Consider the following 27,598-nt stretch of genomic DNA (forward strand, 5'->3'; position numbering starts at 1 on the left):
GAGGCTGGTTGACACTCAGCCTGTCCTGAGGAAGCCTCAGGAATGCCTTTGTGCTCAATATCATGCAGAGATCAGCCTGGCAGGCTCACACGTGCACAGCAGTGGTTTCCCCTGGGACCTAAGCACCCGCAGCAGGATCCCAGCACCCGTGTGTGGGAGCATCCTGGGGGCACACGGGGAGTTCTGTCCCCCCACTCACACAAGGCCAGCCCTGCCTTATCCCCTCCTGGCAGCCTCCTGAAGGGAGGAGCCTCTCACACTGCTGCTGTGCCCAAGGATGTCACTGTATGCATGTGCCACCTCAGCACAGACAGCAGATCAATGCTGCCTCTGCCAAGAGGACGTTGCCTTTGTATCAGGCACTAACAGCTTCACCATAGACCTGGGAGGGAATGGTGGGGATGGGCTGCTCCTGCCCAGGTAAGAACAGGCTGCTCCTGCCCAGGTGAGGACAGACTGACTGCTCCTGCCCGCTTAGTTGCTGCAGGCAGCTGAGCTGCCCAGAACAAAACACACAAAGCAACTCTGCTGGTGAAAGGTGAAGATGTCCTGGCAGGAGCTGAGGCTGCACAGGACATGGATGCTTTTATGTTCTTCAGACGAATCAAGTAAATCCTCTGCCTGGAAAATGGAAACACAAAACCAGTTTCTGTTCATTTAAAGCAACCACACACATTAATTACAGATGTTAGAAGTTACTCTGTATTTATACTTAATAGCAGCACTTTTACTGGGGGATTGAGAGTTCACACACACCTGACAGCCCTTTGCTGGAATGTCTGAGCTAGATAAAATTGCATGAATTTCATATCATCTTCGCCCTGCTTCAGTGAAAGTTTTGCAGATTTACACTGCTGGGAAACAAAAATTTGGCTGTAAAAATGTGAAGTTACTGTTCTAACCTTTACAAAATCCCAGCATCACAAACTGAACTGAAATACAAGGCCCCAAATATTTTGTTTTAAAAATTCTTGCATTTTTAAGCACGAACTCATTCTAGCCCATGTGACTCTAGCTGGCAGCCAGCTTAGCACTGCTCCCTACTGTCAGTACTAAACCAAACAGAAATTTACAGCCTTTCCTCCACTCAAAATTGTCACAGAGCAGAATATTAAAACCAAGGAGAACATCTGGTGATTAAACCTTCGTGCAGGTCAGAAGGTTTGCTGTTTGTTCATTATGGGTAATCAGAGTAAACATCCCTCACTATAATCTCCTGTCCTTATCAGAATTTCTCTATATCTTTTTTTTTTTCACCTTTTCTGTATTCTAACCCCAGACTTTGCACTCTGTTTATTATCCACCAGAAGTCCACTCTGCACTTGATGTGGACAATTTCTGTTCCCAGCCATCATGGCATTTCTAAATGCATGTTGAAAGGTTTATTTTGAAGAATAAGAAAGAGTTATTTGGTTTGCTTTTCACAAACATGTCTCCATGTAAAGCTTAATTGCCAGGCTGTTTCAGAAAGGATATGCAAAAGCATATTGAAAACAACAGCTTTAAACTAAAAAGTCAAGGGAAAGGTTTCTCACCCCTCCTTGCTCAGAAGACACGGTGAGCACTGCCCTAACAACCCCAGAGAGGGAGCCAGGATAATGTCCCTGCCTCTGCTGCCCTGCTTTGACTAGACTGGAAGAGGGGAGACAGGAGAGAAATCTGCAGGGAAAGTGATGCACTGCAGAAGAATGGCCACAGAAGTGTGCTCACATCTGCCTGCCAAGTCTCCATAATTCTGTAACAGAAGATGCATGCACAGATTCTCTCCAGTATTCAGTTATTTCCTTCTTAGTACAGCAACTGGGCAAATGTGTCATTGTCCCATACCTACATAACTTCTGCATATCAGCTGATAGAAATGCTGTGTGCTTTAGGCAGGAAATGTAGACTGAAGATTTTGGTGTTCTTTTGTTTTTTTGTTTTTGGTTTTTTCTTTCTCCAGAACACAATTTGGGTGTTTTAGCAGCATCCTAGCTCTGTTTTCCTATCCAGGTATCTTGGCAAGAGTGCTAGTGTAGCTAAAACACAAGACAGGACCTACCCTGAGCCCTGACTGACCCATACTTGATAGTCCTGGTTCTTTTTCTGGGGTATTAATTCATAAAAGATTCTGCAGATCCACCTAAAGCTCCTTCCTCTCTGAATTTCTTCATGATGCAATTCATTGAAGTTTCAGGATGGTCTTTATTACAGCATATGCTGAGGCTTCAAACAGAAAGTAACATTCTAAAACAGCAGCATCTGTCTCCACAGGCAGGAAAACGCTTTTGTTATCATCTTGAACTGTTACACATAGCAAGAGACGCAGTTCAAGTAGTAAACTCTTGATCTTCACCCAAAAGTCTCTACTTTCACTTATCAGCCTGACATCTCACAGTGGGGCCACCTGGCCAGACGATGGGGCTGGCTCCAGGGCCCGCAGACTGGAACCAGACCGCTGAGGGAACGGGGCGGTCGGCGGTGGCCAGCTCCCAGGGACCCTCCAGCACAGTTCAAAGTGACATGTTTCAAACACTCCTTTCCTCCGTACCCCATCGCCTTCAAAGCACAAACAGCTTTATTGCCTGGAGCATGGGAAGGCTTCGTTCAGGCAGTTGCTCTCGGCTGAGGAAGGCGTGGGGCTCTGCAGAGACCTTCGCATCCCGTGCGCTTCCAGGATTTTTCTGAAGGTTTTTAAAGCCAATGCCTTCACTCTGGTCCATTCTTTGATTTTTGCCATCCCATTTCTGCCAGACCCTTCCAGTTCTCTGTCAGATCTCGCATGCTAATTTTAAGCAGAAATATAGAAGCATCCCCCCCCCCAAAAAAAAAAAAGAGAGAGAAATAAAAGCTCCCCAGCAATTGGACTCTGAAGTTCAAGACAAAACTTCTCTGAAGTAGAAAATGAGTTAACACATAATTAGGGGTTTTCCCAAAGAGGCTGAATAATTTATGGAAAGTTACTGACATGTTCCTGACATGTTTAGTCCAGTTACGCCTTTGTACAATATTGGGCTGTGACATCACAGCACTAAAAGACAATGTTTTCAAAAGAAAACTCAATTATTATGAAGCTAATAGAGCAGAAGCTCCAGAGCTCCAGAAACTGCTAAACTTAGACCATTTCCCTAAATCACTATTTTATAAAAGGAAAACATTCCTGGCTGTGTGCAATGTGTGCTGAAGTCACTGGATCCCACTTGTAACAACTTTCCTTCCCCTTGTCACAGCTTAAATTAACTGTGCTCACAAGGAGGCAAATGAACAGAACCAGAGCCCTCTGCCTAAGTCCTTCAGCAATTTGTTACCAAAATTGGTCCCGGAGCAAAGACTTATTCACCACTGTTCAAAAAGAGTCAGTCTGGATCCAAATGAGCAAGTCTTTCATACTGATAAATGGATTAATCGAGTACATATTTTGCAGAGAGCTGCAGGAAAATAACTGTCCTTAAACAAAGAGAGGGTGCTTCTTTCTCTGTGAAGATACAGACACTGTTTATCTAATGGTTGGAAAGTTTACAAGAAAACAGCAAACTTCGTGCTGTGGTTGTTGAACTGAAGTAGTACTTTACTAGAACCAGGTTTTTTCGGTAATTTTGCGGTTGTAACAACTATTTTCTTTACATACTGCTATAGAAAAGGGACTCTTTTTAACTTAATTGAAGACACTATCAAGAGTAAATATACTGGGGCTTTTAATAAAAACAGTATGAGGAGAACATTCAAAGCTAAATAATCAGAAGCAATTTGTGTTCATGAGCAGAATGATGTGTCATTTTTTTCCCTTGCAACACTCTGTACTGGATCAGTTTTGAGACTGTGGCAAACTTTAAACCTATCTTAAAATAATGAACAGCAGTGAGGGTTGAAGATAGTTTGAAAAATACATTGGAAAGAGAAAACATATGCCACAGAGTGTGGTGCAAAAGTCATATTTCATGCATGACTTTAGAGAATGTTAATAAGGATTAGAACCATATTTCAGCAGAATAACAATCAGTCAAAGAAGTGTAATTAATTTTTCTTTAGATCTCTGTTAGACAAAAATACAGGAGAGATAGCATTGTTGCCTATAGATTTCACTCCAGCTAAGAAATATAGCCCTTAAATACACATTGTAATTGCACACTATAACTGGAGTGTGGTACATGAGTAATTTGCTTTATAGTTGTTCATTTTATAATATTATGAAGCCAAAAATATTTTAAACTTCAATTTTTTTGCTTTCGCCAATAAATATGATTAAGATAATACATCCAAAAACATATGTAAGCTGTGTATGTGGGACATATGGAAAGCAGATGGGTTCTTAATTTACATATGACCTAAAAAAATCAGCTGATTACCAGAGATGGTACTTTGTGAAGCTGTTTTGGGCTCAGAAGCATTGTTGCTAGCTCAGCACCATTTCAAAGTAGGCAGTTTGTTTCTCTTCTATCTGAAACCCCAACACTGCAGAAAGAAAGCATCCCTGGAGCAGTGACCATTTGGCTTCACACAGCCCAGAAATGGAAAAGTAAGAGCATTTGTTTCTATACACAATTGTTATTTAAAACCTTTCTTTAGTATTTTAAGTGTATGTTCCAGCATATGCTTACAAAACTCCAGTTTTGCCCTTAATAGTGCTCTTTCAAGCATAATCATAATAAAGGCCATGCTCAGTTTCCATTATAAGCCCAACTCTGAATGCCAAAATCAAGTCAGAGCTGCCTCTGACTGGCAGGAAATCATGTCGAGGTGGTGGTCACTTTTTTCCAAAATCACTACGGATCAGGCAAGATCACCCTTGTAATAGAGGTTGTCTGGGAACCGTGCTCCAGTTTTCAATTTTTTAGCTGTACCTGAAAAGAAAACAGTAACTTACCATCGGGCATAAAAGGCAATGAACATCTTCGCCTGTGAAGCTCCCTCAGTAGCTTGTGCAGCCAAGAAGGGAAGTTCCTGTGTCAGCTGGAAGCAGCAGAAGTTAAAGCTGGGCTGCAAAGTGGAGCACCAGAAATATGGTGTTCCTGCATTTTCTTAAAGCAAATAATTTAACATTTTCTAGCCTTTTTCTGAGAAGAGATGGTTCAAATCTCAGGGCAGACTGTCAGTGGGACAAGACAGCTTTTCCAAAACATAAGCTAATTGAACACACCCCTGGTAAATAAAGACACATTTTTTCAGGCAGGCGTTTGTCACAGTTAGGAAATTCTCACTCTTCTGCCAGGCTCCAGCTTGGCAGCATCCACGGGAATGGCTCCAGCCAGAGTCCCCCTTGCCGAGGTGCCAAGATGCAAACCCAGAGCTCCCACCAGTGCCACGGTGAGGGGCTGGGCAGGGGCAGAAACAGGACCAGGACCAGGACCAAGACCAGGACTAAGATGGAGCCTTAGGCAGAGGGCTGCAGCTCTGCACCAGCCCCTTCTTCCACCCCTCCTGCAGCAGATGTGGGGAACCTTCCCTCCTCCCAGCAAAACACAGGAAAGACCTTACACAGCCCCTGCACTCCCTCAAGCCAACAGACAGCATTTTTTCTTTTAAGCAAACAATATTTTAAAATCTGTCCCTCCTCTCCTTCCTGCTGACCTGGAATTTGGGAGTTTGCTGGTGCAGCAGTGGCTGCAGTGAGACAAAGCCCAGCCCCACTGCTGGCACAGGGTCTTCCCTCAGGGCCTGGGCACAGAGAGGGTCTCCCTCCAGCAGACCCCAGCATGAGCCCGAGCACTGCAGGACTGCTGGCTGCTGCTTCTCCTGTGTTAAAGCTTTGAACCAGATACAATCAGGGGTTGTTTCCCTGCAGTGTGCATTTAAATCCATAGGCTGGGGCGATGTCTCAGCTCCTATCCATGGGGATGGGTCGTCAGTGTCACCAGCACCTGGCAGACCTATGGCTAAGCAATGCCTCCTCCTCCTCCAGTATTTTTTGTTCTTGTCCGATAATCTGTCCTCTTTCCAGGAAATTTCTGTTTATATCAGAGAAGGCAATGGGACATGCAGTTATTGTTGGACTCCTGTCTAATAATGACTTTTCCTCTGACTCTGCTGCTCTGCAGACAATCCTCCTCCATGGGCCTCCTCCCGAGGCTGGCTGTACCCACTGCTGGTCTGGTGTCCCCTGTCACTACCAACACCCATGGGGCAGTGTTTGGAACACAGTCCACAGGGAGAAATGAAAATCCCACTCTACTTTTCAGAGCTACACAATGTAATAAGCTCAGAAATTCTTCCACAATATGTTCTAAAAACTTAATTCTGTGATATACAGCATTGATACACCAAGGAACAGAAAAAAAAGGCTGCAGAGATGAACCCAGCCTGTAGGCTGTTGGGGGCATTTTATCATCATCATCAGAGACCTCATGATCTGAAACATCTGCATTGTCTTTCACTGGTCATCAAGCCCACTGTCCCTCTGAACTCCAAATGTTTCCCTTCTCTGCTGTTCGATGCCTCCCTGGGTCACAGGCCCTTGCACACAAATCATTCCAGCCTTCGGAGGGGGCTGAGAGGAAAGCAGGGAGGCTCTGAAATTCAATCCCCAAAGGTTTTTTTTTTCTTTTTCTTTTCTTTTTTTTCTTTTTTTCTTTTTCCTTTTTCTTTCTTTTTTTTTTTTTTGGTCCAAACAAAAGTTATTTTTCTTTCAATAAGAACACTTAAGCATGGAGCACTACTAAGGCAGAGAGAGCACCCCAGACTGGCAGTGGGTGAAGGGCTGCTTCCCATTTGCTGACCCTCTTGCTCAAAGAAGGGCAGGATGTGCCAAGAGGAGCTATTGTGTGCAGCTTGGGGGCACTCTGGGAGATACAGAACATGCTGCATTGCCTGTGTCCTTCTGAAAACAGCCCTGATTGCTGTCACTACTGGGACCCAGCACAGGCATTGCTGCTTATGAGCTGCAGCCTCAAAACCCACCAGCTGCAGGGGGAAAGACCCCAGTTTCTCATTGTTAAACCCATGAGATGAATGGGATCCCAGGTGGCTTCCTCAGGTCACCTCTCCTGAAATACACACAGCCTCACCCTGCATTGCTTGGGTCTGCACATTTCCCATGTGCTCCAGTTCCTTTACTTCAGCAAGGCTGAGAAGTCTGATGTTTTGAGGGTTCTTCACAGCTTTACTGAACCCCATCCCCAAGCACAACCTGACATCACACTGGCTGCCACCATTCACCTCTTAGCTAACTGACCTTAAAAATTTACAGACATTTTATAGACTCCTTCAGCAGCCTGGGCAAGGAGCTGGGTGTTCAAGGCTCTGCTCAGCTCTCTACTTCCAGCTGTTCTTGCTGCAGAGACTGCTGCTGAACTGATCCCTGACAACTGATTCCGAGATTCATGCAGAGCTGCGTGCTTAAAGCAAACACACTCTGCAAAAGGAAAGCCACCACCTGGTAGATTCCTTCTCTTGCTGCTATTTTTTTTTTTTTCCGTTTTCTTTTTCTAAGTAAGGCAGTGTGCCTGTTCCCCTGCTTGCACTGTATGACTGCAGTTACTGGTGCTTAAGGTGGAAAAACAAATTGCAGCAGTGAACTGCTCTGCACACCCCAGACAGAACTTTCCCATCCTGACTCCTGGTGCAGCAACGCTCCTCAGAGGACATGGGAAGAAATGGAGTGTCCCAGCAGTGAGCACACCCGGGACAGGCCCCAGCCTGCAGGAACCCTGGCAGGCTGCTTTGCAAAGGACTTTTGAGATCTGCTGGAGGAAACTGCCACGAGAGGCACAAGCATCTCCCAAAGATGAGATGTGTTCTCAGACCGGGGAGCACCAGGTCGCCAGGAGACTGGGTGGGGGGACAGGGAGGAGAAAGGGGAATTCCTGGAAGATTTTAAAAAACGTTTAATTAGGACTGACTCTTAACATCTCAAATTACGTTCAAAATGTGCATAGAGATGAAAAATAGAGGAGCTGGACACGCCTTCTAGAACTAGGACTGGTGAGTAGTGCCGACTGTATCAGCTTGTAGCAGATCAGCTAAAGGAAGTTTTACACAGTATCCCTCCCAGTAGGTGCCAGGCTGGGTGAAAATCAAATAAAATTCTTTAAAATCTTCCATTCCCTTGCTTTTTGAAAAAATACTTAACACTAGAAAAAACTAATTAGTCTATCCCCCAGAATGCATACTTCTAAAATTTCCCAGACCTCTATTTCAAAAATTACAGAAACCAGTATAAACTTCACAAATCCACCAAGAAGGCAACTCTTCAAATACCTGTGGTTTCCCACATTTTCCAAGGAAAACAAAAAGATTTATAGTTTCTCATGTTAAATCTGAGAGGCTAAACTTTGAGAGACATACTTGCCCACCTGCTGCATGTGTATTAGTTCTAGCTGAAGAGAAGTCAATAAAAATGGAGAAAGAAGAATTTGCAGAGCTGGTTAAAGTAATAAGATTTGTTTCAGAGCATCTGATCTTTAGACTAACAGACTTCCAAACAGTTGGACAAGTAAATAAAGCACCGCAGGGAACCGCTAGTTGAAATAGGTTACCGCAGGGATATGCACAAAGGAATTCCTACAACTAAGAAAGGGCTGGAGCTATGAAACTTATAATACAAGCAACTGGGATGAATTGCTGACTTCCACAACACTTAGGAGTGAATTCTACAGGCAGCCACTCTTTAAGGAGGGCAAAAAACTTTGTTCTGAGCTTCAGGAAGTATTAGACCGAATAACAATTGCTGCTGGGCAACAACAACATTTTGCACTTCATGTTGATCCTCTGCTGCTGAAAAGATAAGTTTTTTTAGTTCCATTTGCTCCTTTTTCTGGATGGAAAGCTTACACGTGACCCAAAAGGAAATATTTCCTCAAAACACCTTACTTTCTTTAGAAAAATGAAAAGAAAATCCACACAATAAAGTCAGCCTGTGAATCCTCCTACCATCTCCCTGGATCTTTCTGCCCCATATGCTCAGCTTCTCCTGGATGGCAGCAGAACAGCAAATTCCCAGGGCAGGGCAGGGGGAAGCTTCAGCTCTGCTCTGGCAGCAGTGTGCAGGCAGACAGCAAATCGGGAGATGTCCCATGTCCATCCAGCGACGAGGGGGTGGAGGTGACACTGTTGTAAGGTGCCATCTGATCAGGACTTCTTTTCTGTGCCTGACATGAATAAGGGGATTAGGACGGCAAGTTTCCGTGAGCTCACTCTATCCGACAAAAGGCCCTGAGGTTTAGTGTCACACTGCCTGATAAAAGTACAGGAGGCTGTCAATCAAGGGCTTCTAGGTACTTGTGTCGGTGACATAATCTTATTAGAAGATAAACCAGTGAAATCCTTTTCATGATGAAAAGTTACATTTAATTGCTCCTCTGCTTTTCTTCTCTTTCTCCTGCTCATTTGTCCATTTAGGTTTGTTAATATTCACTATTACAAGAATATAACAGCACACAGATGCAAGCCATCTACACTACAGCCAAGCTCATAATAAAGGAGCAGCTAAGGATCCTGAAGGAGGGCAGTATCTGTGTGGAAACAGCATCAGTTGTGATCTTTTAAACAGAAGGTCAAAAGAGTTACTGAATTAATTAGCAGGAGTGCTCATCCACAAGGATAAAGTTAAATGTTATGTCAGTTGCTTTAACACCAAAGTAAGCTGGTCAAAAAGACTGAAAAATGGTAAAGCTCAGTTCCTGTGCAACAAACAAAGGAAGACTTTTAATATCCTCTTACAGAGGCATATCCATATGAGCCTTAGCAATGTGACTCAGACAATTTCAGGTTGTTTTTTTCAGTTTCACAAACAGGCAGCTGATGCTGATGGCATGAATCACTGCACCCAGCTGTGAGTGAATTAGAAGAAACTTCACCAGAGCCTGAAGGGTAGACTTGGGAGCATCAACATCCCCTGCATGCCCACCGTGGTCCCCAGGACCCAGGGAGCAGGTCAGGGCTTGCCACGCCATCCAGGGCGACCAGAGGTCCCCGTGCAGCAGGAAGCTCTCCATGCCCAGAGCAAGGCTCAAGAGGTACAGGCAAGGTCCACATGGGGCTCTCTTCTAGGGACAGAGTAGGACAGGGGACTCTGCTCCCCAGAACCCTGCAGCAAGCAGCCCACCTGATGCTCCTGCCCTGACCTCCAAGCACAGCTCCCTGCAAACATGGATTGACATCACCATCCTTGGTCCTCTGCCTTACCAAGACACTGGCCACCAGCCTGAGCTCCAGCAGGTCACTGTGCTGGCAGCCAGGAGACAGGAGGGAGGGCAGCACAGGGGTTAGCCAAGGCTCTGCCAGAACATAAAGGGAGAGTTGCTCCGGTTACTGTGGCTCAGATTGCCCCTGAAAATGCCTCTGGGAGGTAAATGAGCACTCACCATGCAGTTTAGCAGCCCTAAGGCTGCCAGTTCTTCAACTATCTGTGCATGGAACTTTACCCTGTAAATAGCTACTAAGGAGACTGAGTAAAATTAACCCCTAGCCCAAGATAGAAGCTATGCTTCTCAAAAAATGTATTTTTAAAGCATTGTATAATTGTCACAATCATAAGCTACAAACATATTCTCAATAAATTATTAGTGCCATTTAGTGCCACGGAGTCCCACTAAAACAGGTTTTACACAAAATGCCAGAGTGTGCATATTATCCAAATAATTTAGCTCCACAAATGTAAAATGTTTAAAGAAAAAAATTAATTCCATTCATTTTACAGTGTTCCTTACTTTATCTAAGCATCTGTCTGACTGAGAACAAACTAGCACTTTAAGCTGAAATGCTTTGAGAAATTAAATGTTTAATTCTCTCCCATAACTCAGATGATCTTAAAGAAAATAAGTCCTCTAGAGTTCTTCCAGAAAACCACATTTTAATTTTAGGACTAACACAAATATTTGACAAATGTCTTAATACTTTGCTTTTTTAGTAAAAGTATGCATGAAAAATCATAAGAGACGACCAGGATTAGAGGGGTTGACAGAAGAACAAAAGCAGCTGAAAAATGTGATTTAACATTGGTTGGATCAGTGGCAGTTGGTGATTCCTGAAAAGAGAATTGTTATATTACTGGGCTGCTGATCACGTGCCATAGGCATTCCTCTTTGCCAATGGAAATCTAACTCCAGCTTTTGGGAAGGCAATTTCAAAACAGTGCAACATACTATAAATTAATTACCTGACTTGTTATTTTATCTCAAAACAACAGTTTCTATATCATGCATATTTACAAAATTCTTGATTATGTTTTCAAATATTTAACCATGCATTTTTTAAAATCTGCCAGTTCTGTGTCAGAATCTAAGAGACTCCAGTTACTAAACTGACAAAGCCTGTTAAAAATATTTGCATACAAGTTATTCATTATGCACCCAAATGTCTTTTGCATTTTTTTCTCAAGTCAACACAAGGTGTGGAATAAGACCAGGCCCCTGCTCAGCTTCATAGCAAAGCTGTCCTGGCCATCCCCTTCAGCAAGGTCACATAGCACAGGTTCATCAATGGACCCAAAGTCCTACAAAGGAGTGTTTAACAGCTTTCAGTGCAGCAACAAGGAAAGAACAATGGGTAAGCTAAGTGCAGAAATTTATTTTTACTGATCAAACTTAAGCAAATCTAAGAAACCATTAGGAAGTGCTGTCAACTAAAGCTTGAAATCTAAGAAAGTAGCCATTCAAAGCACAGTAGGCCCTTATAAACAGTTAATCCACGCAGCTGCAGTAGTTAAAGCAAACACACTACCCTTCACTGCGCCATCAATTACACCTTCCCAGAAAAAATTACACAAACTTTGTAGGATTTTTCAGAGAGAAGATGGATTCTTCTGGAGACTTGAGGTCAAGACTGGGCTGTTTAAAGTATATTATTAACAAATAAACATTTATTGCAAAAAAACCCTATAGGCCTTTGGGGAGGGAAATGGTGTTATTTTTGGCATCAAATGACACAAGCCATTTATGACATGAATGGCTATCACCAACAGACTGATGAAATGGCAAATGTCTCCCACTTAACTTCCCCTGGCTTCCTGAATAAACTTTTTCAAACACTTTTTCCCTTCTGAAATGGCAATAAACTCCATGTAGTTTTGGTTTTCTCTCTGTTCTAGCTATTTCAAGATCCATAGCTGGAAAGGGCTGAAGGTACTTCCAGATGGAAGCTGAAGACTCCCCAAAGACTGGTAAGGCGATGAAAATCACATTGTTAGGATCCAAGCCTATGTGCTGCCCTTGTTTATGTGTATTCTTGCTTGAGTGACAACTCGCAATTGGCTTTCAGATGGCTGGGTGAAAAAGCTGAGGTTTAATTGTGGCATCCAACAAATTGAATGTTATAGCTCTTGTCATTGAATGTATCCGCTATGCACTCAAACCCCTGCCAAAATGTGAGCTGAATTTTTAAGCAAGAAAAAAGCCACAAATAGAACAGGCTTCAATTATGAATATTCAACCAATATTCATAGGCCATGTATGAAATTAAGACAGTTCGCTTGCCTTGGGCTTGTTTTCCAACCTTTCTGTATGAGGCAGATCAGCAGAGTGAGCCCCACAGCCGCCCAGTGCTCAGTCCCATCACCATGACCATGAGGCACCCTGCACTGGCCCCTGCAGGGGGGATGCTGTGGGGATACCTGGGGGATGCTCAGGGGCTGTCAGCAGGGAGTGGGCACAGACAGAGTGCAGCACTGCTCTGGTAAGGCCGCCCACCTCCTCGGTGAGGAGCAGCGCCTGGATGGGGCAGACGCGGCGCTGGGCAAGGCTGCTCTCCCTGTAATTGCCCTGGAATCTCTGGGGATTCTCCCACATAAAATTAATGCAGGCGCCATCAAGACTAATTTATTCCACACCCACAAAACCAAGCTGGGGAACTGGCCTGGGCATGGGTAGCGAGGCTGAGGCAGCACATGTCTGAAGACCAAGCTAGGAGGGCTACCTACATGCTCAGAGCACTGTCTGCTCCCTCTGCCTTGGGACACCCACCCAGGAGCCCCAGGACCCTGCAAAGCCATGAGTATTCCCGCAGCCCCCAGTGAAGGACAGATGGAAAGCTGCTGCTGAAACACAAACTCTGTCTCCTTCATGAGATGTTCTCCCACGGCAGCTTGTGCAAGGGCTGTGACAGCCAGGAGCAAGTGGGGAGCAGTGGAGATACCCTCCCCAGCAGTGGGATTCTTCCTGTTCCTCCATTAACAAAGTCGCTGCTGGCTGTAGCACTTTCTGCTCCCATCAGATGAATCACTTGTTTGCTGCAGCTCCAACCACCAAACCTGGCAGGTTCGAACCAACAATACCAAGTAGAGATAGTATCACTGCAGCATTTCACATGACATTTATTCCCTCAAATAGTTTTACTCCATTTGTGCTTTTGCAACATTTCATAAATTGCTCTTAACAATAACCTGCCTTTTGTAGTACTACCAGTAGTCCCATTTCCGTGTCTCACCTGTAAAACATCTAAGTATTGCTTTTCATTTTACACACATGCAGCCCAGAAGGCGGTTGCAGGACACTGGAGTATCTGCTGGGAGCATCAGCACTTGTGCAAATGCCACAGCTAATGCAAGCAGCACGTGGCTAAAACACTGCTACTGTCACCCCTTGGTGATTTTCACAGCATAGTGTGTGGACAGCTTCCTTGCAGCTAAGGAAAACGAAGTAATGAAATAAATAACTTTTCTTCTGTGTAAGTAAATAACTAAAAGTAAGAAAGTATCCAGATACGGCAAAGCTGCAGCATGTTTGACTTACAAGAAAGGGAATGCTTTTCAAGTGAGCAGCCCACAATATGCAAAACATGTCCAGTGGCACATGAGTAAGACAGGCTTCAGCTCTGCAGAGAGGTAGGTCTTGCTCTCTGTCCCTTCTTTCTCTTTCTTCCCTCTTCCTTTCTGACTCTGGACTCTAATCATTGAGGACCAGAAGGTGCCTGGGAAGTACTCAAAATACAGTGCTTGCATTTCTCCAGTGTAGTCACAAGCACAGAGAAGCCCAGTGGCTTGCAGAGGACCAAAGGGCCACCAGCCTAGTGAGGAGCACAAGCTTGGCTTTGTCAGGTCACTGATGAAGGAAAGGATGTCTGAAGCCTGGTTACTGACATCAGTGTTCATGCAGGGCCCCACCACACTGTCCTCATCAGTTCTTGCTGTGAGTGGGAGCTGACCCATAGGGTCACACGCCACATGTGAAACTTTGCTTGTCATCAGATGAAGCCTGTACCAAATCCAACTGCACAGACAACTCACAACATTCAACTGCAACTTCTGTTAAGGCGGGGTTCAGCTGTGAACAGCCCCATCCCCAACACCTTCAGCTAGCAGATCCACCGAGCTCTCTCTAGACACTTGCTGTCAGGTAAAAGACTGACCTTGCATGGCACTGCAAGCCACTGCACGTCAGGGAAATTGGCTTCAACGGCATTACTCATGGGAGCCCTGGGAGCAGGGATTTGCCAGCTCAGGTCCCCGCCGGGCCCGTGAACCGGCAGCGTCAGCCTCTCTGTGCTGGGAGTGTTCCCGGCACTGGTGACGGCTGCAGGAGGAATGCACTGCCCACCTGTGCACCTGTAACACCAGGACTGCTCTCTAAAATTATAACAGATAGGTACTGACTTAAGCCTGCTCGTACATACACATCTTCATGGAGCAGATATTCAGTCTGAAAACCAGCAGTGGCGGCGGTGGGACCCTGGGAGCTGCACCATCCCTCGCTGCCCTGCTACCCACTGTCCCACAGCTCCTGCAGCACCCAGCACCTCTCCTGCAACCCACAGAGGGTCAGGAGCTGGGCAGGATGGCCTGCCCCCAGTCAAGGGCCACCACAGGTTGAGGGCACAGCACCAGTGCAGTAAACAGCTGAAGAACTGCTGCACTAGAGATGGCTTAGCCCCAATCATCAACTTCAAAAAATTATCTGCAGAAGGTCCTGAATATTTATGAATAATGCCGGGGCTACCACAATGTTATTTACAGTTGGACACTATTGTACCTTCCCCCAGCTGAAAGGAGCTCACCTCCTCAGCAGTCATTTCAGTGTTTTGGTTTGCATTTTTTTCTTAGTTTTACGATTTCCTACAGTGCTTCATTGAGATTTGCTAATAAACCTCTTCGTAAGATACAGAATTAAATACTTGGCTCATTCCACATGCATTATCAAAAGAACAGCAAGCACACCCCATTCCCCCCCATATGACTGGATTGAAATTGTGACATAAGATAAAAAATGAGAAACCGGAGAAGCTGCTTCCATGGGGAAGCTTCAGGACCAGCTCTATCAGGTGACAGAAAAATGCTCGCTGTAGGCAAGCTGATTGTGTCACAGGGTAGGATCCCACAGGTTGTCATCAACAGTTTTGTGGAGTGGGTGTTAATGGGATCTGTAACCTTCCTCACTAATGAGTTCTGGCAGGTACCATGCTGCAGCCCAGGGTCCTGTCCCACTGACCTCCCAGCTCCTGGTACCCCTCCACAGAGCCAACACTGTCCCTGTCACACCTTCCCCCCCATGCTCTGTGATAGTGTACCCTCCCACTGACACCCCAGGAATGCACCAGGGCTCCCTCTGTGAGGAGAAACTACCCTAGGAAGCAAGGATGTTTCTGTCAGTCTAGCAGAACCACAGATAACCCCTGCCTAGCTAGAAAGCTAGAAATACTTTAAAACAGTATTGATAATTTCTTCTGCAAATTCAGGTTTGTTTGCTTCCTATCATAACAATAACCTACAATACAAGTGATAACCGAAAAAACTATGATTGATTTAGATGATTTGTTTGGTTTGGGTTTTTTTGTTGTTTTCCTAATCAGTCACTGGTGATTCAGGTTACACAAAGGAGCAAACACATGAAAGTAAACTTCCTAAAACCTACCAGGAGGATTTGGTCCTCAGCATGTGCACATAAATTCCACTAGCTCTTACTGGGAGAGTGCACGTGCACTCGTATACATTATAAATAATACACTGATTGCAGTAAAATCAAGAGCCAAATTCTATCCTTTGATGAGCAAGGATGACTCTCATTGAAGGCAAAGGAATTACATGTTCATAAGTTCAAGTCAGCATTTGCAAAGGAAGATTTTGTGCATATTAAAAAAAAAAAGAAGAGTTTTGGAAGCAAAGCAAATGACCTCCATGACAAGTATTCCCTTTAAACACACTGGCTGCTACAGGACCATTAGAGTTGAAACTCCTATAAAGCTCCCACGAAATATGTTATTTGTTGTTTATGTTGATATTAAGGGCATTCAATAAATTTGTGCTGCAGCAGCTCTGCTGTATCTACAAAAAAGGTCATTGCAGAATTTTCAAAACCAACAAAATAAGAAAGCAGAATTAATCATATTAATGATTCCTTCACTGTAATACAATCGCAAAATGTCTGCTTGTTCAGTTGCCCAGGAGCAAATATTTTTGAAAGGTGAGTAAAATACACCAGTCCTGTTGGAGCATCGTGTTGAGAAGCATACAGGTGGGGTGAGATGGGCTGCCAGATTTCTATCTTGGGCCAGAACACTTGGTGTTAACAGATCCTGGGTTCCCCTGGTGATATTGACCTGAGTGGTTTCCTTTCTCCAGACAGTGGGCACAATATTGCACACAAGATACTTCATTTTAAGGGTTTTGCTTTTACATAATCTGCATTAAAACTAAATAATTTGCCACACATGGTGCCTTCTACTTATAAGATACATTCAGCATCCAAAGGGCAACGGCAACACGTGCATTCTGTGTATGTGTTTATCACATAAAAGGAGAAAATATTTGTCAGAAATTTCTTTGGGAACAACCAGAGCCTGTTTCTCAAAATGGCTGTTTTGAGAGCAGCCTGTTCAGGTGCAGGGGACAGAAGACCCCGTCCCCTCCACCCACCCCGCTCACAGCACAACCTCGGGGCTGCCTTAGGCACAGCCGGTGGACAAGTTTGTCAAGATATGTTCAGAGAAACAGCAGACATACTAAAAAGTAAAATAAAAGTAAGACAATCCTTCATCTGAGGAATATCAGCCTAATCAAAGCAAGTCCAGGAACATAAAGTAAATGTAAAGTTAGTATTTAAAAAAAAAAAAAAAAAAAGTCAAAGATCTACTTCTATTTTATGTTAAATTTAAAGAATCATGCAGAAACAATGAATAACTTGCCTGAACTAGGCATGCAAGATTTATATCTATATACCATGCAGTTACCAGCACCAAAGAGTGTTACATTTAAAACCAAAACTCAGCTCATTGTACCTTACAAAGATTGTATTTTTCTTCCCTCTTATGGTCTCTATTCTCAAACTGCAAAGTTTAGTTTTACTTTCAACATTAATTTAAAATTAGAAATTAAGTTTTTCACATATTTTTTTACTTAGTTACTAATGGAGAAAAGTGGTGCTTCCGTCCCTAAATGTTACTGGTACTACTATATTTCCCACTGCTGCAAAATAATCTTATCTCCCTGTTACATTTTTAAAAAATACCTGAACTCTGAAACACTTCTTTCATCAAACAAAAATAAGTTTTAATTCATAGCTTTAGATACAGCATACCACAATTGCACAGTCTGCAGGGTGCATATTCAATAATCATTCCCTGCCCACTTGATATATTTATTCCAATTGACTTAAAGAAAGCCAAATTTCTGTTCTTAATTGCATCTAAATCCAAAGTAACTCCTCTAATTTCATTTTTTGGCTGTTAGAGACTCAGCTGCGGAGGTTAACGTTACTCTATTACTTATAACTAACCTTTTCTTTCAGAACAAATGTTGAGTTTTTATATTTTGTAACGAATGAGAAACTATCATTTCATTATGGCTCAATCTTTGCCTCTTGAGAAATGCAATCATCTTCAAATCATGCCAAAAAAACCTTTCTACCAAACTAAACCATCCAAGAGCAATACCCGGTTTGTTTACCTTTACTGGGGATTACTTTACAATTCACTTCACAGTTCTATTTATTTACCTGCTTGCTTTCTTACCTCACTTGAGCAATAACATGATACACCATGTGAGCAAAAAAAATGGAGGCAAAGAGAAGCATTTATCCCTGTTTTTCCTGCAATATGTTGTTTGACCTAGAACACCCTTTACAGAGGATACTGTAACAATCTTTTCCATACTGCTGGGGTTTTAAATCCACAGCCTTTTTGTGAATCTGCATTTTATGTAACTTGTGGCATAGTTCAGGCCAGCCCTAGAAGTAGAAAGTCCCTTTCTAAAATTGCAATGAAATATTACTGTTGTATTTACAGACCACGTTCTTCCAAACTGCCACAGGAACCAAACAGCACAAGGAAAATTGTGCAAACAGAGAATGTACTTGCCGTGCCGGGAACCCAAGCTCTTGGCTGATAATTTACTGTATACGTTCTACTCTTCATTCCAGCAGAGACATTAAATAAAACTAAATCAGTTCCTGTTACAACAAGAAGTAACAGATTTAGTATAAATTCAAACTTTGTCTGAAATGAAAAATAAAAATCATAGCTGCACTATGAGAAGTATATTCCTTTTCCTTCACAACTATATGGCTAAATTAATCAGCCTCTACTTGTTACTTAATATGCACCCACCTTTCAAGTGCATCAGACAGTCAGCATTTTAAGACACAGCATGCTTTATAGGTTGCTCTACGGTGGAGGCAAGCAAAAGGAATATATATTTACAATGAAATACACTAATAACATAGTCTCAGAGGAGCTACTATAATCCAGGTTATTTTATCACAATAGATAGCTGATAGTTGAAAGGGTATGATAAAAGCCTTTGAAGTAGCTCAAAAGTTTAGACCAAAAAAATATGGATGTGATTTCTAAACAGAATACAATATGTTCCTGTTTGTTACATATTTCAGTGACGAAATATTTGCAGAGTATTTTGTATTTACTGCATATTTTTTATCAGGTTAAATATTATAAATTATCCTCTTACTGATCTAATTCCATATTGCCTACATTGCAAAAAAGATTCCTCCCTATCATTTTCTGCCATGGATTAGTGCAAATTGCATACTACAATTCCAATTACTCTGTCCAGTCAGGTTACCATGATTGTAGCAGGAAACCAAAATGTCTCCCCAAGTTCTTGCAGCCCTTTCCACTCCAGATCCCCACTACCATTCCTCCAGCCCAGCTCCTGGGCAGCCCCAGCCACTGCCCCTGGGCCCAGCTGTGCTCTGCCCCACAGCCACTCCTGGGGCTCCCCAGATGGTTCCTGTTGGGATGGGGGGACCCCAGGGGCTCTGCCCCATCCCAGCGTCTCTGCTGACGTCATCAGCAGAAATAGCAGGAACATTTCTGAAGTGCTCCCACTTTTGGGATTGTTTTGAGGTGCTGGGAGCTCCTGACCCTGTAGAGAATTTTTTCAGTGGGGCCGGCGTGGCTGGTAGCACAGGGCCCGCTGGATTTCCAGCAAAATGCCAGAGTATTTCAGCGACTTTTAAAAGCATTTTTAGGGGATGACATAACTTTAATCATGACTCCACGGCCTGGGCATGTGCTCAGGCTACTCCTCACCTCTAAGCTTGAATCAGTTTCTCTGCAGTTTCCTACTGACAAGGGCACGAGGATCAGTGAGTGCCAGCCTGAGGAGGGGGCCCATGCCTGTGCCATGGAGAGGACACTACTGCCCCACACTATTTAGAGTTCAGATGATGAACAACTGCACTGATGAGTGCAATCACATGCCTGGTGCTCCTCAGTTATATTAAAAAAAAAAAATAAAAAAGAAAAATAAGTCAAATTTAAAACATGTAAAATCTTCCTCTTGGGAAACAGCTATTGCCCGTTCTGCAGGCAGCAGAACCCTGGAGCTCCATCCCCTCCTGGCCCGGGTGCTGCCTGCACCCCCAGCTCACAGGCTGCAGACATGCTCACTCTGCAAGAACAGCAACAGCCACCAAAACAAGAGACGCTAATAGGAAGCCTTTGTCTTATTTCAAATATAAAATGTAACTGAACTCGGAAACGTCAGCTTTGGTACTACATTTCTGTAAAAGAATTTCCCAGATCTGGAAGGGCAACATTTCCCTGCACCAACAAGGCTTCCCAGCATCTGCCTTCCTTCCCGTGAGGTACACGCTGCTCTGTGCGGATTGAGCATAAAAAATAAGCCCAGAGACTGACAAGAAAGTACTCAGGGACAACCAACCATATAAAGACTTACCAGAAATATATGGCAAGTCTTTTTCAATAGCATCCAATAATGATGCTAAAACAATGACTGACATATCCTGAAGAATCTAATAAAAATATAAAGGTTTTTCTTTCCCAACCTCACCAAAACTTAAAATACATGAATGAAAAATTATGAGATGGCAACTGTGATTGTTTGGTATCCTATCCCTTGAATAAATGACCTCATTTACAGTTTTTGCTTTCAAAGCTATAATAGGAACAGGGATCTTTCTAGAAATTATATGTATTTCTTATATATTAAATACATAACCTGAAACATAGCGTATCTTTTTTAATATCAGCATACCAGGACAAATCATTATGTAACAGTGAGTAGTGAGATAAAAACAAACCAGAAAAGCACAGTCACCAAAAAAGAAGAAAATATGTAAATGGGGATGAAACGTAATATTTATAATTATTAATGTTTTTATACTAGGAAGCACTGTTATGAGTGGTACACAGATAAATTAATTTAAGGAAACTACTGGAATATAGCTACCACAAATACCCTGGTTTTAGTAAGCATTGATTCTGAAGGTTTCAATTAGCCAAAAAGAAAACCTGTTATAAAGAAAAAGAAGCATTAAGTCTAAGGTTCCAAATGTGCAACAGTCCTGCAATTTGGCAAAGCTTCCATTAAAATCAAAAAGATTCAGTTTGACCTGGGCTTGTGAGAGCCAGCCTCCCTCTAATACTCAATTTTTTTCTTCTTAAAAAACTCACAATAAAATGTACCCATGACCCTCAAAATCTTAAATTTTAGCAAAGTAAGTACTTTGCTTTAAATCAAATGATCAGGATGCAGTTGTGCAAAAATTTGTTTAAATGCTTGTATAAAAAGAGTCTAAAATACAGGCACAGATTAGATGCTGGTCCCACTAACATACTGACGATTTTTTTTTTTTTTTTATAAATTACACTTATCAGACACCTTTGACTACTTCAAACTGTGCTTGGGCTACTAATCCATCTCCCCCAGGATTTATTCCAGCACTCCAAGTAGAGGGGTAGTTTCAAACAGCCAGCATTTTCATAAAAAAAAAAAAAAAAAAATTAAAATAGAAATACGTTTTCATCCTTCCCCTAATGTGAAATGCTCTCATCCAAGGATGGGCAGTAATCATTCCTGACCCAGTGAAAGGTTTAAGCTCTGATATCTGACCCATTAGAAGCTTGCTTTCATTAGAAAGACGAGACACCGGTTTTCCAAAGATTTACACACAGCACTTGATAATGGTCCTGGGAGTTCTGGAGAAATCTGACCTTTAAATTACGTTACTATGTACGGAAAAATCTATTTAAAGTAAATTTCAGTAACTAAGATATTTAAGTGATCTTTATTGTCCCTCCTTTTTTTTTTTTCCCCCTCAGAAATCTGTAAATGAGACTCAAGATAACAAAAAGCACCTGATTTAACTGATACTGGTCTTTCTCTGTACTGATCGTGTTTCATCTTATTGCTTCAAAGCTCAGTTTGCACGGAGCCATTCCATATCCTGGGATGGTGCAGCACAAGAAGGTGGCTATACCAGCAAGCTGGAGGTGACTTGTACAACTTGCTCATGGCTTCTCTCCTCCCTCCACACTCATACTGATAAAACTGATCATCTGCATCCACAGCCCAGGAGAACTGCTTGCATGTACAAGTAACTATTTTAATCCTTTAGCTACCATAAAAGAATATTTCTTATCATAAAAGACTATTTCTTATCATAAGAGTATTTCTCCAGTCTAAAAGACAGCAAGACAGGGAGAGCACAAAAATAACTCAGTGTAGCTTCGCATATTTGCTCTTCAGGGCTAATAAAATTTCAGAGAAAACAAATTTTGAATTACTGTGTCTCCCCCCCCCTTCCCAAGGGCTGTCGCTGCTGTCAGTCCTTAGGGGCACACACAGCAGGGTACCATGTAATGTCACACTAGGTGCTGGGATTCAACAAAGGATAACATGTTGATATCTTTTTATTGCTCGTCAGCCTGGTTACCCCATTTCCCCCCTATATAATTGGACAACTTTGCTAATATGGCAGTGATGTTTCTATTTTTCAGTTAGGAAAGTATTTTTGTTTTAACAAAGTAATAATCTATGATCTCACTTTTTAAGTCACGAAGAGTTATCCTTTATTTCACAGAAACTAAAGTTGGGACTTATAGGGTACATTTGCTTGCAATTAATATAAATATTTACATTGCCAAATAATGCTTTTTCAAGTAGCGAAGACTATTCTAAATTCTTTTCTAGTTAACAAAAATACACTAGGTAGTACTACCAACAGAGGCAGAAGTTTAATTGATCTAAAACTATAGCTTATATGGGGTTATTTGTTTTATATAGAAGACAAGTCCATGGATGTGCTCCCTAAACGGGGGAAGAGAAAATAGAGCTCATGCCGGAGCCCCAGCCTGGCACGGGCAGGATCCCGACAGCCCTGCAGAGGCAAGCTCCGGGTTATTTTCATGGGAAGCACTCGGGCCTGTGGCTGACTCTTGATAACGTGCTAGTGAGGGCTGAAGTATGAAATAACACGTTTTGTTGTAATTCCTAAAGAGGGGGACATTTATCTGGGCCATTTATACAAGAGTTATAACCCTAACAATATTTATACTCAGCATGTCATGTAAGCATTTACTACCAGTTTCCATGGAGATGGATTTTCATGCTGTAGCTATGAAATGCACATTGTTGCCACTAAGCCACTTCAGGCCTTTCTGGAAGCCTGCTGAATGCCTGACAAAAGTTGATGCAAACCAATAGTTGTTGTTCTTTGTTTGTTGCCAGACTTCTAGCAGAGCCATATTATGTCCTAGTGATTGAAGTGCCCATGTTCGCCCCCCTCCCGGCACAAAAAGGATCCTCAATTTCGGTGACAAGCATGAAGTAGGCTTCTGCAGGGGAGGACAAACCCGGCGCGGGGTAGGGGCTCTGTCTCCGCGCAGGGACGCGGCGCGGCGGGGGGGCCGCTCCCGACAAAGCCTGACAGTGGGGATAAAGCCGAAATATCAAGTGCGGGCAGCGCCCGGGCCTGCCGGGACGGAGCCAGCGCCGGGTTTCTCCGGCCGCGGAGGCTGGGCCGGCGCCAGTCCCTGCGGCTCGGCCCCGTGGGCATCGCCGCGGCCGCCCGCTCACCTTCCGCGCCCGCCGGCCCAGCCCGCGGGAGCGCTCCGACGACCCAGACCCGCCTCCGGGGAGCGGCACCGGCCGGCTCGCTCCCCGGGGTTCCCGGCGCGGCTGCGGGGCTGCGGGCGACGGCGGGACGGGGCTCGCCGTGGGCAGAACGGGCCCGTGGGGCGGCTCCGACCGCGGCGCTGCCCGGGCCGCGACAGCCCCGGCGGGCCGGTCAGAGCAGAGCAGAGCAGAGCGGGGCCGTAACGGGACGGGTAGAACGGGCCGCCGCGCAACACCCTCCGACGGCGCTGCAGGGTTGCGGGCCGCGGCGGGTCCGAGCGCTGCGAAGCCCCGGTCGGGGGCATGTCCCTACTCGGGACCGGCGCCGCGGCTCAGAGCTTCTCCGGTCCCGCCCGTCCCCAGCCCGCCGCAGAGTCCCCGCTGTCCGGTCCGCCCCCCCACGCAGCCGCGGGCCCCGGCGAGTTGCCTCCCCGCTCCGCCGGGCTCTGGGCTCTTACTGTTGGTAGTCCTGCTTGCAGTAGAGCTTTCGGTCCCGGAAGTAGCAGCTGGTGGTGAGGGCTTGCTGACACGCCGCACACTGCAGGCACTCCTCGTGCCAGGAGGACTCGTTCACCCGCATCAGAAACCGGTCCGAGATGGGCCGCTGGCAGCCCTCGCAGACGGCCTGGTGCTGGCAGTCCGACCCTGCGAACAGCAAACAGCGTCGTGAGGCGCCTGACGGGGCCCCGCTCCGGGCCCGGTTCCCTCTGCCCGACCTGACCCGACCCCAGTCCCGTTCCCCGGCCCCGCGGAAGCCGGCGGGCAGCGCAGCCGCCCCCGGGCCCGCAGCTCGGCGACATCGAGTTCGACGGCCCCGCCAAGCTCTCGCCCCTGCGCCCCGCAGACGTCGGTGGGAAAGTTCCGCTCAAGCCTGCTGCGCGGGGCGAGGCGGCCGCAGCCTGGCCCGGGCACCGGGCACCGGCCCCTGAGCTCTGAGCGCAGCCCGGGCACGGAGCGGAGCGCGGGGCCGGCTCTAGGAGCAGCCGAGAAAAGAGTGGCAACTCACCCAGCAGCACTCCTAAGGTGGCCGGACCCGAGCGCAGAGGGTGGTCTTCCATTTTAATACCGTCCAACATCTTTGAGCAGTCCGACTGGCCCCGCGTAAAGCACCTTTCCAAGGACTCGGGACCTGTTGCGATATCCATGGGGCGGGCGGCGGGGCCGGCTCAGCCCCGCGTCTGTCCGAGTGCGGGGACGCTCCGCAGCCGGGAGTAGGGAGACGCTTTTATTTTTATCTGTGAGACATGAGGAGCGTTTCCTGCCGGCGCTTCCAGAGACGGGGGACAGAGGAAGGAGCCGGCGCTGCTGCCCATGGGGGCAGCCCGCGCTACGCGGGCGCGCACATGCCGTGCAGGGCAGCCCGCGGTGTCACCTGCTCGCCGGTATCGCCGAAGCCCCACGCCCTCCGCAGAGGGCCCTCCCGGGGCCGGGCCGGGCGGAGCGGGGCCGGGCGGGGCGGCGGGGCTTCCCCGGCGCTCCGCAGCCCATGTGCCATGCGGCGGCCCGAGCAGCCGCGCCGTTTAGAGCAGGGGCCGCGGCGGAGGAACACACCCCCCGGCGCCTCACCCCTCCTCAAACTTGCTGACATTTGAACTCCATTGGTGCGCGCCGTATCGCTGCGCCGCGGTGATCCGTCTCCTCGACGTCAAATAGTGCCCCGGCCCCGCCGGGCCCCCGCGGCCCCCGAAGCGCGGCGACGCCCGGGGCGAGCAGGCTCCGCGCAACCCCGGGGCGGCCGAACGGCACCGCGGGTCGGGGGACGGCGAGTGCGGCCGCCGTGGATGGCGGAGGAGCGGGGCCGCGGCCGCCCCGCGCCCGGCCCGACGGCGGCTCCCGGCTCCGGCCCTGCCCGGGGTAGGTAGCAGCGCACAGCCCCCGGGCTCTCCGCGGGCAGGTGGCGGCGGTACCGACCCTTTGGTTGGCCGGCGGGGACTCGGGACGGGGCCCGGTGTTCTCGCCGCGCCCGCCTTTCGTGCGGGTGACTCCTCACCGTCGCGGCGGGGCTGCCCGCCGAGGGCCCGGTGGATCGCCCTGGGGCTTAGAGGCGGCTCAGGGTTATGAGACCCTCTCTCGGCGGCTCGGGGGCTATCGGCGGCAGCCCCGCGCCCTCTCCCTCTGCAGCTCCTGGGAGCTCGGGCGTGCTGCGCTATAGCGCGGGTGGCGGGCAAAACGTTTGAAGGTGGAGAGGCTCCGCGCGTGTGTGCGGTGCGGCTGTTTGCACACAACGTGCGTGTGCAGAAACAGCCGCATTTGAGTCCGCTGCGCTCTTTTATTCTGTCTTCGGAAACAAAACAAATGAGAAAAGCGATACCCACCGCTCTCCCCGTACTAGAAGGAGAGCCCCTGAAACTCTGCGTCTCGGGCTTTCCTTTCGATTTTGTTTTTCTGACGATACCGTTAAAAATCTAACTCTGAGGAAATAAAAATCCGGAAAGGATTCGATGCGGAGTTTCTTAATGTCACTCGTGATATGCTGTGACCCTGCCGAAGGGAGTTTATTTTGTAATGCTCCCAAAATATTGATATTTAATAAGTCGGACAAGTGTTAACTTGAATTACTTAATGCTTCTTTTTCTGGGTCTTAAGATAAAGCCGTCTTTTTCTATGCTATTTTCGTATAGAAACATCTCTGAAAGAAATTTGTGATTGTGTTTTAGTTAAATATTTTGGGAAGGGCTTCCAGTAATAGAGCTTATTTTGTTTTTGTTCTGGACAGTACAAATCTGAAAACCTTTGTAGCTAATGCTGAAAAAATAATATATGATTATTTAATTCTGAGATCAAGATAAAAGCTGCTTGGATTTCAGAGTTCAATCAGTGGAGAAAAAGCTTCTCGCTTACATTAATTTTTTACGTCCCCTTCCTGTTTTCACGTAAAGACTTGGGGTTCTCCATCACAGGGAGCTTCTCTCAAATTAACTTCTACAACTGCGTGGAAAATTAAAGCCCCCTTTGCTTCTCATTAAAAAAAAAAAAAAAAAAAAAGGCTGTGCGGTGGGACAGTCGAGAGCGGAGAGGGAATCCTCCCAACCTCGCACCCACAGCAATAATTCAATCTTTGTTCGTGGTCTTTTACTCACAAATATCACACCAAAGATTTGTTGCTTCTTGCCGTGTGTGTGTACGAACACTGCACCGGATAATAGTTATCCCTGCCTCTTACTCCGAGAACAATTCGATGAGGTGTTATATTCGGTTTATATAGTGCTTTTAACGAAATACAAAATACAATTAAAACACCCACGCGCAAAACCATCACAGAAATAAAACCAAACCAAGACTAACTCAACCCCACCTCCCCGTGGCTTGCTTCTAATTATCTATTTATTTGCAAGGCAAATTTTTTTGTTTTCAGGTGTTTTGTTTTAATTTCGAGAGTCGAACAAGAAATGCAGCCAGTCCCAGCTCTGCATTTCCTAAACAAGTCAGAAAAGAATGAGCCACCGGAATAAATAACAGAGGCTGAGCCCGCCGGCGGAGCCTCCGCGGCCGCCGCAGTCGGGCTCACCCAAACCCTCCCGGGGTGGGCTGGCTCCGTCGGGACGAGGCGCCCGGTCCCTTCTCCTCGTCCGTCGGTACTGCCCGGTGCACAGCGCGTGTCTGCCAGGCGCTGCAGGGTCTCAGCTGCGAGACCAGCCCGCGGGGCTGCAGATGTATGCGTGGCAGAACCACCACTCTCGGTGCTGGCGCGGGAAGGGCCGAGCTGCTCGGTCCCGAAGACAGGGAACCCCCTCTCTCTCCGCCTGAGCCGGGCTCTGCGTCCTGGCTGCTCGCGGGCGGGCTCTCCGCCGTACCGACGCGAATCGCCCGCTCACCCGGCTGCGGGCCCGCGGGGTGCGGGGTTGCTGCCCGCGGGGTCTCCGCAGGGAGCGGGATTGGCTGCGCTGGTTCGGGTAGGGCGGCCCAGACGTGCAGCCCCCACGGGTGCACTGCCAAATTGAGGGGTGCACCCTAGACGTGGGAGGCGGAGAACGCAACGCGTACGTCCCGGCCTGGTTCAGCCGGGTCCAACCCCGCCGGGTCCAGCCCCGCCGGGTCCCTTCGGCAGCCCCGACCCCGGCCCGGTGCGGTGGGGCCCCGGACGCAGCCTGCCCCCTGCTGGCGCGCGGTGGCACGGCGGGGTCTGCGGCGGGGCCGGGACCAGAGTGGGCCGGGGTCAGCCGGGGCGAACAGCGCCCGCGGGGCCGGGAGGACCGGGGCCGGCGTCGCTGCTCGGGGCGGACGGGACTGGTCCTCCCGGATAGTGCCCCACGGGTGCCGGCAACGCTGCGCGCTACTAGACCGGCCTCTCTCCTCGCCGTGCGTGACCGTCCGTCCCCGGCTCCATCAACAGCGGCGGGGCGGCCCCAGGGCTACCGGCTCACCATGTCCTGTTTTTCTGCC

General features: G+C 46.7%; 1 protein-coding gene across 2 annotated transcripts in view; it reads right to left on the reverse strand.

Moving 5' to 3' along the window:
• LMX1B (LIM homeobox transcription factor 1 beta) overlaps nt 1–24,360 on the reverse strand; it is an 82,908-nt gene extending 58,548 nt beyond the window's left edge. For both annotated transcript variants that reach the window (XM_008491473.2, XM_008491472.2), the window contains exons 1-2: nt 24,222–24,360; nt 23,674–23,860 (exon numbers count right to left, since the gene is read on the reverse strand). In XM_008491473.2, coding sequence (XP_008489695.1) covers nt 23,674–23,860; nt 24,222–24,360 — 326 coding nt within the window. The remainder of the gene's footprint in view (nt 1–23,673; nt 23,861–24,221) is intronic.
• Between the last annotated feature and the right edge of the window lie 3,238 nt (nt 24,361–27,598).

Source organism: Calypte anna, chromosome 17 (assembly GCF_003957555.1).
Source record: "Calypte anna isolate BGI_N300 chromosome 17, bCalAnn1_v1.p, whole genome shotgun sequence".
Taxonomy (NCBI): Eukaryota; Metazoa; Chordata; class Aves; order Apodiformes; family Trochilidae; genus Calypte; species Calypte anna.